We start from the raw sequence: 17,707 nt of genomic DNA on the forward strand, positions 1-17,707 counted from the left end.
TCACTTTGTACCTTCAGGCTGTTTTTCTATGGCCTTTTGGTATGCCTCATAAGTTTTGTTGAAAGCTGGACATTTGGATAACAGCGATCTACAAACTTTTTCTGTAAAAGGTCAGAAATTAAAAACCTAGGCATTCATTTCCCGGTGCCTGCCCATGCAAACAAACAAACAAATAAAAACCTTAGGCATTGTGGGCCAAATACAGTATCTGTTGTTACTTCTTTTTGTTGTTCTCTTCCTCCTCCTTCTCTTCCTCTTTCTCCATCTTCTTCTTCCTTTTAAAATTGTAAAGACCATTGCTAGGGCATTTGCTGTACAAAAATAGACCCTGTTTGCTCCGTGGGCTTTAGATTGCTAACCTCTGTTGCATACGGTTGTAGACACTGGGGTAAATGTCCTTTATGCTTAGGAAAGAGTGAGCCTTGCTTTCAGCTGGGACTGTAGGGCTGGGTCAGCAATTGATTTTGTCAGGAATTGGACTGGTTTGAAATTTGCTCCCCCCTTGGCTTTGGGTCTTCCTTTCCCGAGGCTCCCTGGAAAGAATCCACCGCTTGTCGCTCTCCCAGCTGTTTTCCACTGTTATTTTTATTTGATGGTTGTCAGCGTGGTCGTGGGGGTTGGGGATTCTCTGATGTTCTGATGAAACCTCCCCACTGCCAGGCGTTTGGAGTCTGGGGCTGGGCCGTGGCCTCCACAAGTGCTCCTGTCCTTCCAGATGCAGGGCTGGGCCTCCCCACTCCCCTCCTCCCAGCCCACTTGGGCTGCGGTTTTGTTGTCCTTCCCCTGTGTATGAAGGTTTCTGCTCCTTAGGAGAGGTAGGGGAGATGGTTCTGGCAGAGTTTCACCAGGGGCTGCTCTTCTCTTGCAGCCAGCACCATGGTGGAGAGGTGGGGGCAGATTCCTCTAGATTCCCCTCATCTCCTCTGTGAGCTCTTGGGGGATGGTGGGGGTTCCGGGAGGAAATGCCTGCAATAGGGTGCTGGTACCCCTGTGCCGGCAGTCCCCAGAGCGTTCCCATTCTCAGTCTAGCCCACATTTGGCCTTTAGCAATAAATGGTTAAAATGTCTAGCCTGGCCTAGTGTTGTTTGGTGTCTGCCCCACGTGAGCGTGTGCTTGGGTCCTGTCTCTCCCTGCAGGTACCCAGACTTTGAGTGAGTTGTTTGTGACTTCCGTTCTCTGCTTAATGGGTTTAAGAAACATCATTAATGTGTAGTTTGTCCAGCATTTTCCTTTGTTGTAAAGGTGGGAATGACACTCTCTGGCTCTCCACATCTCCAAGCTGTAAACCTGTAAAACCAAGTGCTGCTCCAGCCTCTGCTTGCATCGTGCTTATGACATCTCATTGGCCAAGAGTTGTTGTATGGCTGAATGCAGATTCAAGGAAGAGGGGCATAGACTTTGTATTTCAGAGACAATAACTGCCCACACACAAATGGGGAAGAGAGATGAATGGGGTCAGTGTCACAACTGAGCTAATATGAAGTGAACGTCCATTGAATGAAGAAAGGGACTCTGACCTCCCACACAATGGGATCCAGATGGGATGTCCAACCGAGCCTGGGATGGGGTCAGGCAGGGCTACCCAGAGGTGAAGGTGGGGGACCTGGACACAGGGGTCCTGGAAAGAGGGGGAGGAGGAGGAAGGGGTGATCTGGGAGCTTGGTTCTGCCTTCAGGCAAAGGCCCAGACCTCTTGCCCTCCTGGTTTTGACTCTGAGAGCCCTGGGGTCCACCCCTCCCTCCACCCCTTGCTGGAGTCCTGTCCTGAAATCTCGTTCCAGGCTCCCACCTGAGGGCTAAGGCTCTTTTGGCTCCCACAGTCTCAGAGATTTTTCTACCAGAACTGTGACCAGCTCTCCTTGTGACTGTCTTTGACCTACTCTTATGGGTTGAGTTGTAGCCTCCAAAGAGTTGAAGTCCTAACCCAAGTATGTCATGTGACCTCATTTGGAAATAGGGTTATAGGTGGAACTAGTTAAGATGAAGCCAAACTGCATTTGGGAGGCCCTAAATCAGGAGATGGAGGCGGGGAGAAAACCATGTGCTGACACGGAGGCAGCAGAGACTGGTGTGACGCATCTATAAGCCAAGCAACACCAAGAATTGCCGGAAAAACACCGGAAGCTGGAAAAGACAAGAGAGGATTCTCTCCCAGTTTTCAGCTGGAGCACAGCCCTGCTGACACCTTGATTTCCAACTTCTCCAGAATTGAGACAATAGATTGCTGCTGTTTAAGTTCACAGTTTTGTGGTGCTTTCTTCAGCAGCCTCCAGACCCTAATGGAGATGTCCTCTGGGCAGCGGGGCACCATGGAGGGCTTTGCATAGGAGCATGGCACCACTGAGCTGGCCTCCCGGTGTCCCAGCACAGTGGAGGGCAGTGGGGTCCATGAGGCCTGAGTGCATCTAGCCCACCCCTTGTCCTTAGCATTTCAACTCTCCACCATGGAGGGGGATCTTAATAGGTTACTTTGCAAGTTTGGGAGCACATTCAGTCAATTTCTGGGGTTAGAAGGACAGTTGGAAGATGCCAAACCTTCTTTCCAGAACTCACTACAAGCCTAGTGTCATCTGATTCATTTTTATAGGCAAGAGATTGCAGTTTAGTTCCATTGGAGATGTTACATCTGTGGGTGCTGCCTGTACTGCTGGTGGAAGATGCATAGAAAAATCTGAAACTTGCTGCTCTGTTTTGCAGGAGCCAGAGATGCAGCTGAGAGAAAGCATGTCTGACCCTGCTGCCACCCCATGGTGCCACGTGGGTCCCAGCACCCCCAGGCTGAGCCACAAGGAAGTCCCCACCACTAAAACAGCTCCCCAACTTTCCCTACACTTCCTTGCTTTCCTTCTGAGCACCTACTGTGTGCCAGGCTGGGGGGAGGGCACACCTTGCAGTTTCAGCCATGAACCGACCAGTGATGTGCCTGCCCTGGGCCCAACCACCCTGTGCGGGAGAGGTGGGAGATGAAACTGCCCACTACAGGGTGCTTGAGCAGGGAGGACTGCCTCTGCCCAGAGGCCATGCAAGGATTCCCCAAACAGGTGGCCTAGGGGCTGGGCCTCAGAAAAGGCATGTGGGTGCTGAGCAGAGGTGGACAGGGGCAGGAGGTCAGATCGCGGGTGCTGAGGCGTGTCTCCCATCCTTCTTGGCACTCTGGTCTCTCGGCCTTCGGTGATGCCCGCTGCGGGGAGCCTGCCCACCTGAACTCAGGGCCACTGGACACATAGTCCCCAGAGACTCCAAGAGAGGACTGGGCCCTTTGGCTTTGGATGCTGGCCATGGCAGACACTCACTGACCAGGCCAAGTCCTCGTGGGACTCTGGATATGATGACTTTCAGTGCCTCAGTTTCTGTATCTGTAAAATGGGGGTGTTGATGGGGGCTACCTCCGTGATGCCTAGACGAAGATGTGCAGGAGTGCCGGGCCTGCCGGGCACACACCCTGACCCTCTCTGCCCGGGCCCCTGAGTCCTCGTCTCCCCCATTGAGACAAGGACTCTCCCAACAACGTCTGCTGCCCACTGGGCCCAGATCTCCCAACAAAGGCAGAGCCCATGTGGCCCTCCCTTTTGGCAGGTGAGGACACCGAGAAGTGGGAGGGTACGTGGCCTGCGCAGCCACACAGCCAGAAAGCGGAGCTGTGGCACCCCGGGATCCCGCAGCTCAATTTAGGCTCCTGCTCACAGCCAGGGGGAGCCGTGGCTCTCCGTCCCCCCTTCCCTGAACTCAGGGCTTCCCAGAGAACCTCCTGCCCTCTGCTGCAGGCATCTTCCCCAGGGTCTGCCCCTGGCCCAAGCTTCTCTGGAACCGCAGGACTACCCTGGCCCTGGCCTGGCCAGAGAGCCTTCAGTTTTGCCTTGGACACCGACGCGGCAGGTGGGGACGCCCGACTGGTGGGTGGGAAGTGGGAGCCGGCCCCTTCCTGGCCCAGCCCCTTCCTGGTCCTCAGGGTCCATGGGGAGGGATTGGGCTTCTTCTTTCCCTGCCGCACTGGCCTCACCCAGGCTTACTGACTTCTGGCTTGAAATCAGGCCAGTGATTCCTGCCTTGACCAGTGACCCAGGCCATGTCCTGATTTGGGGGAGGGAAAGCAAGAGGGAGGCTGCGGGGTAAAGGAGGGGAAAGCTGTCCTGCCCTCCTGGAGGCTGGAGGCGCGGGCGCCGGCCTGGCTGCCATCTATGAAAGAACCCAGTCTGCGATGCGCACGGAGGTGTTTACTTCCGAGCACAGCCGGCAAACTCCCCAGCCCCGTACGATTTGGTTGAAAGCAAATTTCCACAACTGTAGAGTCTGGGCCTCCCAGTTCAGGTCGATTACACAGAAAAAGCAAATGAGATGAAAATCGGAGAAGGCAGCCCCACCTCAAATCCCTGCTCGCGAGAGCGGGTGCTACTCCAGGGATTAGACCAGGGAAGAGCCGGGCGCTCCGGGGCCCTGGGCCTGGCCTTTGCGGAGGGGCCCCTCACCCTGAAGCTGGGCCGTGGCGAGCCAACCTCCATCTCAGTCTGGGGGTCCATTCTGAGGTGAGGAGGGGATCAGGTAACACGGAAAAAACCAAAACTTTAACTGAGATGCTCATTTTCCGGGAAATCGAGGGTCTGCAGTGGGCGGTGTGAGCTGGTGCTGGAAGCTTCTCCCCGCGCGTCTGGCAGGGGCAGCCTCACGGGGAGAATGAGGCCCCCTGGAGCTGTGGCCTAACAGGTGCCCTGGGAGGGGGTGGGGATGGGATCCTGGCTCGACAGCTTAGGCCAGCGTGGGCAGGGGCAGAGCCGGAGCTAGAGGTGCAGCCGCCACTCCGGGGGCTGGGGGCGGCCTGGGGCGGGCCAGGGTGGGTGGGGCTTCTTCCCGCTCCTCCCTGCAGTCAGAGAACGGCTCTCCCGCCCACATTGCTCTTTCAGCGGCCTCACCATAAGTGGGAAGGAACCCAAAGGCTGGAAAACTTGCTCTGTTGGCTTGTCAAAGTCCACCATTCCCAAGGAAAGTTCCTCTCGAGACAGTTGCTGGTGGGTAGTTCCAATCAGTGACCGGTGTGGCCTGGCCTCAGGAGGGCTGCACCTCAGCACGGAAGGGCCTGTCGGGACAAGGGGGCGGGGGCGTGCCCAGCAGAGATCCCATGGCCACCAGGCCAGCCAGCGCCTGTGCTCTCAGCAGAGGAGATGTGGCCGTGTTGGCAAGCACAGCAGGAAGGGACAAGTGTCACGTCTGGCCTAGGACAAGGACAAGGAAATCAAGGAGATGCCACGTGGATGATGGCACCGAGGGCTTTGTGTTGGAGGAGACAGCTGGCAGGTTCTCATGAATGAAACCTCCATAATTCTGAGTTTTTAAGTGTTTTATCACCGGTGGTTCTTGTAAAGTCCCAAGAATCATTCCTGCAAAGGCAAACTTTTTTATTTGCTCAGATTAATGTGTGAGGGGTGTGTGAAGCCAGGCTGCAGGGGAAGGCACCAGCCGGTTCCCAGCCGCCCTCTCAGCTGGGAGGGGGTGCAGGGCATGGCCTGGGTTTGGGCTTTGTTTCTGGAGACACTTTGGAAAATTAGGATTTTATTTGTCTTGGGGACAGGCCCATGGCCCCCAGGTCTGTCCTTGCTGGGCACAGCTGGCGGCTATTGGAGGAATGCCCGGAGGAAGTCGTTGTAGGATATTTTTGAAGACAGCGTCTTATCATAATACTCGAGAATATGGAAGAACTCCTCCTCGGAGAGGTTGATGCTATACTGCCTCAGCACCTGGAAGACAGAGGAAAGGAGCTATGCCCGGGGCCTCCTGGGCCCATACATCCTACCTCTTGGAGCCGTCCTCCTGCCACCTTTTCTACTCTACCCTCAGCATCTCTTGCTTGGCCAGGCAGTAGCCCTTGGGCAGCCCCATTTGCACCGCAGGTGTGAAATGGGGAGAGAAAGCAGTTCTAGGGCAAGTGCAAGGTGCTGGTTTCCCCCTTCCCCACCCTGGAAGAGCAAGTTGGTAAACTCTGCCTTCCTGAAGGGCAGCTGAAGGCTGGTCAACATCAGTCAAGAGAGGAAAGGACTGGAGGGAGCCTTAACTTGGGGGTGGAGGAAGGGAGCCTTTGGGGTGTGGCCCTCCAGGCAAGGGGGAAAGGACCAGCAGGGGCAGGTGTGGGGTGCAGGGGATTATGATTTGACAGTGATTCAGCCTGTGGCAGAAGCTGCTAGTTGACCACCCAATATTGACTTCCTCTGATTTTCTTCCAGGCTGTGGTGTGTCCAGCTAAAAGGGGACATTTCCCAGCTTCTCTTGCAGTTAGTTATGGCAAGTGCCTATGTTCTGACCAGTGAAATGTATATGTGAATGTTATGCGGGACTTCTGGAAAGCTTCCTTTAAAGAAAAGGGGTATGCCCTTCTCTCATTTTCTCTCTGCTGCCTGGAATATGGAAATGCTGCTGGGGCTCCAGCAGCCATCCTGGGCCATGAGGTGATCGGGAGGAAGGAAGCCAGGTGTTGAGAATGGTAGAGCGAAAGTACAGACGTCCTGATGGCTGTCCAGTCACCCACCAGCTCTGGACTTCCTACCTCTGAACTTTTTATATGAGACAGAAATAAACTTCCGTTTTGTTTAAGCTGCTTTCCTTTTTTTAATTTTAATTTTTATCTTTATATGCAACTGAAATGAATCCTATTAGATACTCTGCTAAGTAAAAGATTTAGGTATAAATTTCCAAACTATATTTGTTATTTATTTCTAAGAGGAGACCAGAAAGTAGGGCTAGAAGGCCCAGAGGCTCCCTCCAGAGCCAGCGATAGGGCTGGGCCGAGGGCCCTGAGGCTGAGGGCAGCTGGGCTGGCTGTCAGCTGGATGGTCTGAGGGCAGAGAGGGAAATGGAGGCTGGGTGATGGAGAAGGAGCCTCCAGTTACACAGATTTGTGCCCTGACTCAAGCTCTGCTGGGGACACTGTCCTCCACTCCTAATGCTTGCTCCCTGCTGCCACCACCCAAACTCTTGGTGAGATGCCCCAAGAGGAGCCTCACTACTTCTTTTCCTTCTTTGCACAGAGGCTAAGGGGAAATCTCTGGCTAAGATTTTTACAAGACTCAAAAGCCAAAGGACAGAACCATGAAAGCCATGGCTGGGTCTGCCAGGCTGTGGGGGTCCACGGAGAGGCAGGCAACTCAGCTAGGCCTGGTGCCAACTGGGGACAGCCACCGTGTGCCGTGGGAGTGGGTCTCTGCGCAGCCCCTTGAGGCTGTCTGTGCCCCAAAACTGCTCTTCGGAATATATGATGAGAGTCCAAGCAGGGTGTCCTCACCCAACTGCTGTTAAACTTCCTGGCTCTTTATTTTAAAGATTTTCTACAGCTTTTTTTTTTTTAAAGTTTTTAGCCTGAAGCACAGATAAACTTACAAAATAAAGTTTTGGTAAGTTCATTTTGAGGTCATAACCTCATTTGTCTCTTTCTCACTATAAAATGAGAGCTAATATTCTAGATCTCCATTTTCTTACTCTCAATGGCTGGAGGTGAGGGATGGAGAGAGAAGTAGGGCAGTGGGGGACCAGAATCTGTCAATTCAAAGAACTTGATGTCTTTCTCTAAGTGAACATTTGAATTCACTTCCAAGTGGCCATTCCTCAACTGTGGAAGAAACACTGAAGGGTCTGCAAAGGTAGAGCGCAGCTTGCGCCTGGAGGGCAGCTGGGGCAAGGAGAGGAGGTACTGCGAGGTGCTCCCCGCAGACCGCGCGGCTTTACCGGATACACCTTCTCCACCTTCTCCGGGTGCTAGAAGGCCCGAGGGCTCACGGTCTGGTTGGGAGTTGCACGGGGGAAACGCGCAGGCTGCGGGAAGGCTGGCTGCCCTGGGATGGGGGGTGGGGCTCTCTCGCTGGTCCTGGGAGAAGCCAGGACTGGGGCCCGCGTCGGGGGTGGGCGCAGGCCCGGGTTCCGCGGAGGGAGCGGTTCCCAGAAGCAGCAGGGCTGAGCCTCGAGGGAAGCAGTGCTCAGGTGTCCCCAGGTCATATGCCAGCTGCTCTGCAGCTGGCCATGCAGGTGTGGAGCTTTAGCGCCTGATTCTAGAAACCTCTGGGAAGGGCAGCCTGTAGTCTACAGGCATGAGGGCTCGGGCCTCGGTAACTTGGGTAGCCCCAAGGCAGTGATGTCAGGAAGGCAGGGCCACACCTGGGCCTCTGGTGTGGGAGCGGGGGACACTGTGCCCCCGTCCAGAGGTGACAGATGCACCCGAGGCGCGCTCACCTTCCGGAAATCGGCCACGTTTAAAAACCCAGTTCCGCCCTCGTCGTAGGTTTTGAAAGTGCGCCGCATCGGTCTCCAGCAGTGCACGATTTTAGGTTGAATACGCAGTAAAGCAGAGTAAAAGGAGGAAGTCTCCACACCAACTTCTTTCTGAAACAAACAAGAAGAGGTGAGAAAGCTTTTGAGTGGGAGGGATGGGGTGGGCGGCAGCATCTCTGTGCCGAGTGGAGAGCCCCCTGCCCCTCTCCCCCACGCCGGTCTACTGTGGCCCGTGGCTTCCTTTCTCCCACCCTGGCCCGCACCGGCTCTCAGGTGAACTCACATCCAATGTCCTCCCCACCAGCCTTGTTAAGTCCGCACATGCATGGGCTGTTGAAAGCACCATCTCATTGACCACCACTATCCCCAAATGGGCTCACAACCCAGCAGGAAGGAGGGCTCTCTGCTCCCATTTGATGGATTGGGAAATGGAGGCCCAGGAGGTGAAGCGGCAGGACCAGCATCCACCAGGGCTCTGTTTGATTGTAATCTAAGATGGCCATACTGCCTCTCAGGGCACACCCGCAGGGGACCCGGCAGACACCCCACAATTTCAAAAAAGTTTGAAGAAAAATAGAGATTTCAGTTTGGGTCTTCTAGTAGGTTATTATAATGAGCGCTTAAAAAAAATCGCAAGGTTGTAATTATATCTGGTAATTAGACAATACACTACACTGTGATTATTTCATTTAGGTGCTATTAGATTGAAAACAAGATATTTTAGCATGATTTAGCCCCAATACATGTCTGAATATCACAGAGGTGAACTGTAGGCAATAATGTGTAACGCATTTTGGGAAAGTGTAATTTTAACATGGCACTCTGTAAAACAAATTAGCACAGAATTAAATTGCTTTCCATTTTTACATCATTTAGCACCGATGGTGGAAGCTCACAAGATACCCCATAGCTTTGGTAGCTGCCTATTTATCCGACCAGCTAATGTGCATGCTCAGGAGACAATCAATTCCACACTCCCAGGCTCTTCCCTCGCCCAAGTCTGGAGGACAGACGGGCTCCAGTCATAGCACTGAATGGCAGATGTGTCCAGAAATCCCCACTCTGAGCACTACAGCGACAGGCAGCGCCCAAACTCTGTTCCTCACAGGGAAGTCTTTCTGTTGTGAAGGCTGCAGACATCTCCCGAGTAATTAGGAGCTTGCCCCTTTAGCTCCCCTGTAGGTAGGCCTTTTTCCTAGCTTCCCACTTGTGCCTTGGAGGTCTTGGCAGCCACTGAATGTCTGTCTGCGTGAGGGGACGAGGACTGTGACAGGGAGATGGCAGGGGCCCACTCTCTGCTGGAAAAGTGGAGGCACTCTGTGGGAGAAGACTCACTGACAGGCACACTCTCCCACTGCGTCTGGTAAGGGTGCGGGAGGGTGAAGGAGGCAGAGCCATCCTGGACCAGCATGTGGTGGCTCCGGTCCCCTTTGGGCGACCGAGACTAGAGCTGTGGACGAGGCACGGCTACACACAGGGGTGCTCTGGCCAGGTCTGTAGAGCCTCATCTCCCACCTGTCATCTCCGATAAATGGTCTCAGGCCCACGCTCCCCGGGCAGCCCACGCTGCTGAGAATCGGCACTGCTGTTCCAACAGGGATGGTCCCAACAGAGGTGCCTGAGCCATCCCTGTTGGGGCTCGGCAGACCCTCCCCTCATTTACAGAAGGTGAAACTGAGGGCCAGAGAGAGGAGGCAAGCCAGAGCCAGCAGGGACTTGTAGGCCATGCACTCTTCTCCCTTGTTCTCCAACTGCTCCTTGGCCCCTTTGAAGCTCTGGTGAGGACAGCCTTTCCTCCATTTACAGAAAACCGAGCTAGGGGGAAAATGCCTTAATTTTAAGGTTTTTTTCGTCAACTTGGCTTAAACCTCTAACACTTGCTCCTGCTTGACTACAACTAGAAACTATATAAATGGCCCATGATTTTGCACAAAATTAGGGATTTGGCTGCATAGAAACTTTCTGTGGGGACTCTCAGTGATGTTTGCTAATTAGCCCACTCCCCCTACATCCTTAGTAACTCTGAGCACGGAGGCTGCACCCTGGGCTGGCCCATCTGGCTGAGTTGTCAGGTGACTGGAATCAGCTCCATTTGTTCCCCAAATCGATAATGCTGGTTGAACTTGTTATTGACGTCACTGTAACTTCATTCTAAATGTTCAGTGGATCTCAGGGAACATGAGGATGAAAAGAAAGCATTGTTTTGTGTCATGTTCTGGAAAGACTTGAGAGAGGTGAGTCAGTGTAAGCCTTGTTCTTGAACTGGATTTGGGTGAGACTCAAAAAGATACATGCAATAGAGAATAAAAGGTAAAAATCGTGGAGAGGAGTGGACTTGAGTTGCTATTTAAGGGTCTTCTTCAAAGAAGAAACAGAAGAAGAAACTTGTAGACAATGCATTGTGGGTGCAGTTTCAGCAAGAAACTACCACCTACCCCCCCACCTTTAGGGAAAGGGTCCGGACTCAACCATGGCTATCAAATGGTTGATGAAATGACTGCTGTTTTAGTTTTCTAAGGTTGTTGAAATGCAATGCAACAGGAATGGACTGGCTTTTATAAAGGGGATTTATTTAGTTACAAATTTACAGTTCTTTGGAGGAAGGGCAGCTGGCTTTCCTCTGGCTTTGTCTGTCACGTGGGAAGGCACACGCTGAGGTCTGCTGGCCTTCCCTACAGCCTTCTGGGTTCAAATGGCTTTCCCCAGGGTGATTCCTTTCTGCATCTCCAAAGGTCTGGGTCTGAGCTGTTGAGCGCTGACGTCCCTCCTTTAAGCCTCCAGCTAATTAAATTAATTGTCACTCATTGTGGAAGGCGCTCCCTTTAGTGAACCACAGATGTAATCGGCCATAGATGAGTTTCACATGCTGCTGATTAAGTCCACAGCACCAGAACAGGGTACCTTCACCTGGCCAAATTGACACCTGAGCCTCACTACTATAACCGCATACACATTTATGTTTATGTTAAAAATGTTAACTTTGTTAGGATTCTCCCTGTGTTGCCTTTTTCATTGTGTGAGCGGCCGATGCTGCATGTGACTGCTTAACTTAGCACATGGATGTTTCTGGGTGCTCTGCTAAGAGCCCATGATAATCAGGTGTCTGCAACCTGAACGAGTTTGAGAGCCAGGGATCCATAGGTCCCAGCCTGGGCTCTACAGACCCTTCTTTGAATTATTTTCAAAGAAAAATAAATATCTGAGCCATTGTCCATTTTTCAAAAGCCTGATGTAGACTTTGTTTTTACCCACAAGCCTTTGCCACCAAGATGCATGCTCATGACACACCGAGTGGCCCCAATTCTATAGACTTTGGCCCCAATTCTATAGCCCCTGCTTGTTTCATGCTCACCAGAAAACCTGTCTGTGATGAAGAAAATGGGAGGATGATGGAGTGCTACTTGACAAATACCAAATGCATATAGAGATCTGAGCAGGAGTGTATGGGGACCTGGCAGTGAGTATGGGGACATGAGACAGAGGAGCCGAGCAAGACCCAGGGAACCCCTAGTGGCAGAGCCAGGCAGGGCCCTGGCCGGCAGGCCCTTGGCTTGGAGTCTCCGAACCTACCACCTTTTGGATGAAGAGAGAGAATCCACATTTGCAACGTATGAGAGAAATGAAGGTGACACTTTTAACCCCAGATCCTTGTGCTTTCTGAGAATGATTCACTTACCATTTTGTGTATATTCTGAATTTTCATTCTCTGCATCAGTGAGGTTTCCTTTGCTGTTAACAGCAGGACACAGCTCTGAATGAAGTCACAGTAAGCAAATTTACCATTGTTCTTCAAGTCGTACTTTACAGTGAGCTGCTGGCACTCCTCTTTGCTTAAGTCCAGGTTGAATTTCTCCACGAGGGCTAAAAACAAAAGTGTCAGTTCAATCAGTGGTGAACTGTTCATTTGTTCATTCATTCATTCATTCATTCATTCAACAGCTGCTGAAGAGCTTTCTCTGCTTTAAGTCCTGGTCGGGCCTTGATGAACAGAGTCAAGGGTGGCAGAAGAACAGATAAGGAAACAGAGGGTCCATGTAAGGAGGGTCCCCATGTCCTGCCTCGCCTGCACCGTCCAGTTGTACAGGGAACAGTGCTGCAGGAGCCATGACTTACAGAGCAGGTGGGGGGCGAGGAGGGGAGGGTGTCTTCCCTCGGGACAAAAGCCCTGAGCAAAGGCTCGGCCATCAGAGCAGAGCACGGTTGGCATAGGAGGGGCACAGTGGCAGGGTCCACATGCTCAGGTGTTGGACTGGCAGGGGCCGGGCAGCAGGGGGCACGAAGCCTCCCTGAGGAATTCTGACTTGGCCCTCTGAAAAAGTCTTTTTCCATTGGGCTCTGGAGTCACATTCTCGGGAGTCTGTTAGACTATGTGAATTTACCCATTTTGAATTTTCATTTCAAGGACAATCTGAAAAATATAAGACTCATATTCTGGGGTACTTGGGTCACACTTATGAGACAACTGCTGTGCAGTTTCAGGGTTTAAGTCTGGCTTATTGATTAGGATCATGTTGATGTCAACCCGGGACGGGTTGGCAAGTCAGCCTGGCTGCCATTAGGATGGCATAGCAACGTCAAAATATCAACACTAATCCCACACTTTGTACTCATGTTGAATTCTTTTACCACTTACATAGACAAACTATTTTGGGGAATAACTCATCACTGAAAGGGACTTATATAGAATGGGATTTTAGTTTCTTAAAAGTTTCAGTAGACTGAAACTTTGACTTGACATACTGAAAGCAACCAAGTGTTGAGGAACAGAATACAACTTTAATTGTTGGGTTAGTAAGGAATGTCAGTGCAGGTGGACTTTTTAATCAATGACACCTTCAAACCAAGCAAAGGGGGGGGGGGGGTTGTATGTATCGTACAGAGGTTTCTTCACCTTCGCAGAGAGGAAAGCAGTAGGAGAAGATGGTGCCACACAGGACATGGCTGGGGAGGCATGTGGGACCTAAAGGAACTGTCCCAACTTGCAGAAGGCCAACAGCAGTGAAGAGAAACCACATAATGACTTTAAAAATTCAGTCAACAATGTTTTGTTTTTTTGCAGTACTGAACTTCAGATACACTACTTGAGTCTGACAAGCCTATAAGGATAATGGAATGGAAGCCTAAATGATTCATGGTTTAAAAAAATAATAACAATAACGATAATGAAAATAAATAAAGTTTTGGAGGATCATGTACAAAATCAACAGATTAATCTAGAAGACTTTGGGAAGATGGTGGAGTAGGAAGCTCCAGGAATGAGCCCTTCTACCAGAGCAACTATTAAACATGCAGGAACTATCTGAATCAGTTCTTTGAAAATGCCAGAGTCCAGTGGAACGCTGTGCAGCATTTAGGGAAGAGCGGGAGGAAGAGGTAGAGCGGGGTAAACACCGGCGAGGTGCTCTCTCCGCAGGCTGGCTCCTGGTGCCCATCCCCGATTCCTGAAACTGGCGGCAGTGGGGTCCGGCCCTGGTGCAGCATTACTGGTGCCAGAGAAGAACACAAAGCCTAGTTCCCAAAATCACGGAGGGGTGGTCGGCCGATGACTACTTTTGATGAGCTACTTTGGATGTCTGGGAACTTGGTTCTGAAAGCAGCCACCATTCCATCCCTCCCTGGACAATGGAGGTGGAGGAGACTTAAAGACAGGACACTTTCTCAGAGCCATGGTTATCATGAAATAATTTTTTATCAGTATTGGAGGTCCTTAAATTGCTTTCTTTTAAAAGGGGTCTGTGTATTAGTCAAGAAAGTGGGGAGCTAAGGGGGGGATGGTTAGGCAAGAAGAGACATGGCTAGGTTTAATTTCTTGCAATGCAAAATATTGCATAAATAATATGCAGCAGTTAGTGCAAGTTAAAACCCAACTGATTTAAAATATAAAATTTATCAAAGTATTGCCTGGTGAGAGATCAAATGAGGAGGAAGAGCAGGTATTGACGTGAACAGAGCCCATGGGCTTGTACGAAGGGTGGCCTGTGTGTTCCATTGTCTCCCCCATCTTCCTCCACCTTCCCCACGACCGCCCACCACCTAATGCCATCAGCTGGCAAAAGCTCATTAGCGTTTATCCAGTCATGAGATCACAGCCAAGTCACTGACTTCTCCATGGGCTGATTCTACAGCTGAAATCCACTGGAGAGCTAACTTTATGGAGACCCTGCAAAACTGTTCAGTGGCAGGGAGGTGGAACGTCAGGAATTCCTGTCCTTTGGTGTGTGGTGCTTCATGAAGCGACTGGCCTGCCTTCTTGACCCAGAAGTTCCCTCTGGCTTTCCACCACATTCTTCCCTTCCCTCCCCATGGGGTATGGACTTCTGCCCAGAGAGGGCTGCCTCTTGCCAATAGGAGGTGATAATGTATTATCAACAGAACATAACCAAAACAAACCCAGGAACTCAAAGGTGGTGATTTCCCCTTGTTTGTTCACATCCTTCTCTTTGCATTCCTTCAGGAGTTCTCGCCAACAACCCTGAATTTTCTTTCTGAGCTTGTTCTCTATGGGTTCACAGTTTTGCAGGGGTGGAGTACTTGGCCACGGGGCTGTACTAGCTGGAGTCTAGGAAGCAAGGAAAGAAAATTGTGTTTTAATTGACATTGAAAATAGAAGTAATAATACCAAATTACAGATATGGCTCAGGTTTTGAGGTTTGGAATTTTACAGGTGGCATTATTTATCTCAGAAATAAAATGAAAGATAAAACATGGATGGTAGTTTTACAATTTAATTTTTATTTTCATCAGTGGGTTATATCTGTGCCAAATCTTAACAGCTCCAATAGTTTTGGTAGTAAATTTATAGCTAAGGCTCAAACATATAGAAATGCTACTTCAGTATATTACTGGCGAGTATGGGGCATGCAAGGATGATGGCATTTTCACCAGAGAAAGAATCATATTAAAGAAAGGAAATTGACTTGGCTTTGCAGGGGGCATCCATCCAATCCTGAGACCACTCACACAGTATCAGATATTTTGAAACCATGTGGACCAAGTATGAGGCACGGCTGCTCTTTGTTTTATTGCATTTCCCCTTTAAAAACAGCAGAGCTAATTTGATCAAGCTCAGACTTTTCTCCTGAAGGACAAACTTACATCTGCACCCGCCTCCTCAACATGTGGTTCTCTTGTATCGAAACAAACTTAGTTGGATCATCAGTCTTTCTCCCAGATTCTGCACCACGTGAGCCTTTGCCATCACAGGGACGATTCCTCCTTTCTTCTCGTTGCTCAGGCTGCAGGCGTGGATACCCTGAGCACTCTCCCTCCCTCTCTATCCTGCCTAGAACCCCTCAGGGAACCCTCACACCTCTGCCTTGACCTTTATCCAGAATCAGGCCACTTTCCTCTGCCAGGACCCAGGCTGCTGGCCTCTCACCTGCACAGCGGCTGGAACGACCCTACCATCTCCTGCTTCTGTCTGTCTGATCCACATCACTCCACTCCGCCCCACAGTCTCTTTGTAGGCTTTTTAAAAGGTAGTTAGATCACGTGGCTCCTGGGCCTTAACCCTTGCACAGGCCCCTTCCCACTTGGAGAGAAAGCCAGCGTCCTCACCAGGGGCCCCCAGGCCTGCACTGGTTTCCTCGGCTGCTGTAGCAGATGGCTACACATTTACTGGCTCAAAATAACGCAAATTTTTTCCATCATCGTTCTTGAGGGCAGAAGTCTGAAATGGGCTAAAATCAAGGTGTTGGCAGTTCTGTGTTCCTTCCTGGAGGCTCTCACCTGGCCTTTTCCAGCTCACAGAGATTGCTCGCATTCCTGGGCTCGTGGCCCCTTCCTCCCCCTTCAAAGCCAGCAGTGGCAGGTCACTGCATTGCTTCAGTCCTGCCCCCCTCTTACCCATTCAAGGACCCTGGTGGTTACAATCGGTTACAATCAGTGGTTACAAGGACTCGCAAAACCTGGGCTGACCTCCCTCTCTTCAGGTCGGCTCACCAGCAACCTTAATTCCTTCTGCTATCTTAATCCCCCCAATGCCATGCCACATGTTCAGAGGTCCTAGGAATCAGGGTGTGGAGCTCCTGACTTCCTTCAACCTGCTCTGCTTACCACCTTTTAACCTACTCAGTACTTACTATGTTTCCTGTTATTGCCTATCAGCCCCAACTAGAATGTAAACCACACAAAAGCAGGGCATTTGTTCATTGTGGTATTCTCAGCTCCAGGAAATACCCAGCACAGAGAAGGCACACAATAAATGTATGCTGCACGAATGAATAAGTGTGTGACACAGGGCCCAGCTTCCTAGAGGGACGGGGCATCATGTGGCTGGTCACTTATGTCCGACTTTCCTGCAGCCAAGCTCTGTCAGGAGGCGGCAGGAAGCGGCTGTGCCTGCTCCTGCTCCTGCACCTCCACCTGCTCAGTGCACTGTGAGCACGAATGAATAAGTGTTGACCATGCACTAAGGGTGGTAGGGGCCTCCTTATATGTACCATGTTGGATTCGCTCACCCCCTCCCCCTTGGAGATACTGCCACTCCTTTGTGCAGAAGAGGAAAGAGCCTCGGGAGGCCGGGCACCTTTCTCCATTGCAGGCCAGACAGCTTGGCCCAGGGATCAGGACTGTGCCAGAGAGTGGTTGCTCTATGACCCAGTCCTGGATAATAGGGTCACGATGCCCCGTGACCCAGGCTGATGCTGCAGGTCAGTGCTGAGCAGGAGTCAGGCCTGCGTTTAACATCCAGGTTCTCTATGTCTAACTGAGGGACTTCTCTTGGGGCCTCAGTTTCTTCAGCTGTCAACTGGGTCTAACATTGACCCCTGGGCACTGGGGCACAGGTAGGGCCCACACACGGAGTTTTTTATGACAAGGCAGGTATGACCCTCCTGGCCCAGAGAGGCTGTTGGTGCTGCCTATGTTTGCTGGCTTCCTCCACGCCCTGCCACTCGGCCTTGCCCATCTTGTTCCCCTTGTGTTCTCCCAGCCCCTACTCCTTTCCACCCGACTCTTTCCCTGCGCTTTTCCTCACATCCACCTCCCACTTTCTCCCTACCCTGTGGACATCCCAAGCAAACCCTCGGGCCCACCCGGGAGACCCCCAGGCTGCTGGGATGGTGGCCCTGGTTCGAGTACTCACGCAGGGGTGGCTCCGTGACTTGGGCTCTTCCTGTGGGTCTCGGGTGGGCGAGGATGCCATGGGCCTGGTGCCCCGGGAGCCTGGGGGCACGCTGCTCCCTCTCTGGGCCCTGCCTGAGGCGCTTGTCACCGATGGGGTCTCTGCCTTCCCTGAACTGAACTTGCTCAGGAAGTCCTGGTATTTCAGCTTCCCTTTGGCATCCACGGGCATTTCACTCCAGAGTCTGTCAAACTGGCAAGGAAGCAGAAGTCACATCCCCGTGTGATGTGAGGGCCCAGCAGGCTCCCAGGCAGCCTGGCGGACACAGGGCCGGAGGGGTGAGTGGGAGGGCAAGGCAAGTGCCCACGCAGAGGCAGGAGTCCGGGCCCGAGTGGA

The 17,707-nt window shown here is 51.7% G+C and overlaps 1 protein-coding gene across 11 annotated transcripts in view; it reads right to left on the reverse strand.

Moving 5' to 3' along the window:
* Positions 1 to 5,373: 5,373 nt before the first annotated feature.
* EFCAB6 (EF-hand calcium binding domain 6) overlaps positions 5,374 to 17,707 on the reverse strand; it is a 357,426-nt gene continuing 345,092 nt past the window's right edge. For all 11 annotated transcript variants that reach the window (XM_077169111.1, XM_077169107.1, XM_077169109.1 and 8 more), the window contains 5 exons: positions 17,333 to 17,563; positions 14,638 to 14,806; positions 11,924 to 12,108; positions 8,209 to 8,358; positions 5,374 to 5,729 (listed from right to left, as the gene is read on the reverse strand). In XM_077169111.1, the coding sequence (XP_077025226.1) occupies positions 5,607 to 5,729; positions 8,209 to 8,358; positions 11,924 to 12,108; positions 14,638 to 14,806; positions 17,333 to 17,563 (858 nt within the window). In that variant the 3' untranslated portion in view covers positions 5,374 to 5,606. The remainder of the gene's footprint in view (positions 5,730 to 8,208; positions 8,359 to 11,923; positions 12,109 to 14,637; positions 14,807 to 17,332; positions 17,564 to 17,707) is intronic.

This window comes from Tamandua tetradactyla, chromosome 7 (genome assembly GCF_023851605.1).
Source record: "Tamandua tetradactyla isolate mTamTet1 chromosome 7, mTamTet1.pri, whole genome shotgun sequence".
Taxonomy (NCBI): Eukaryota; Metazoa; Chordata; class Mammalia; order Pilosa; family Myrmecophagidae; genus Tamandua; species Tamandua tetradactyla.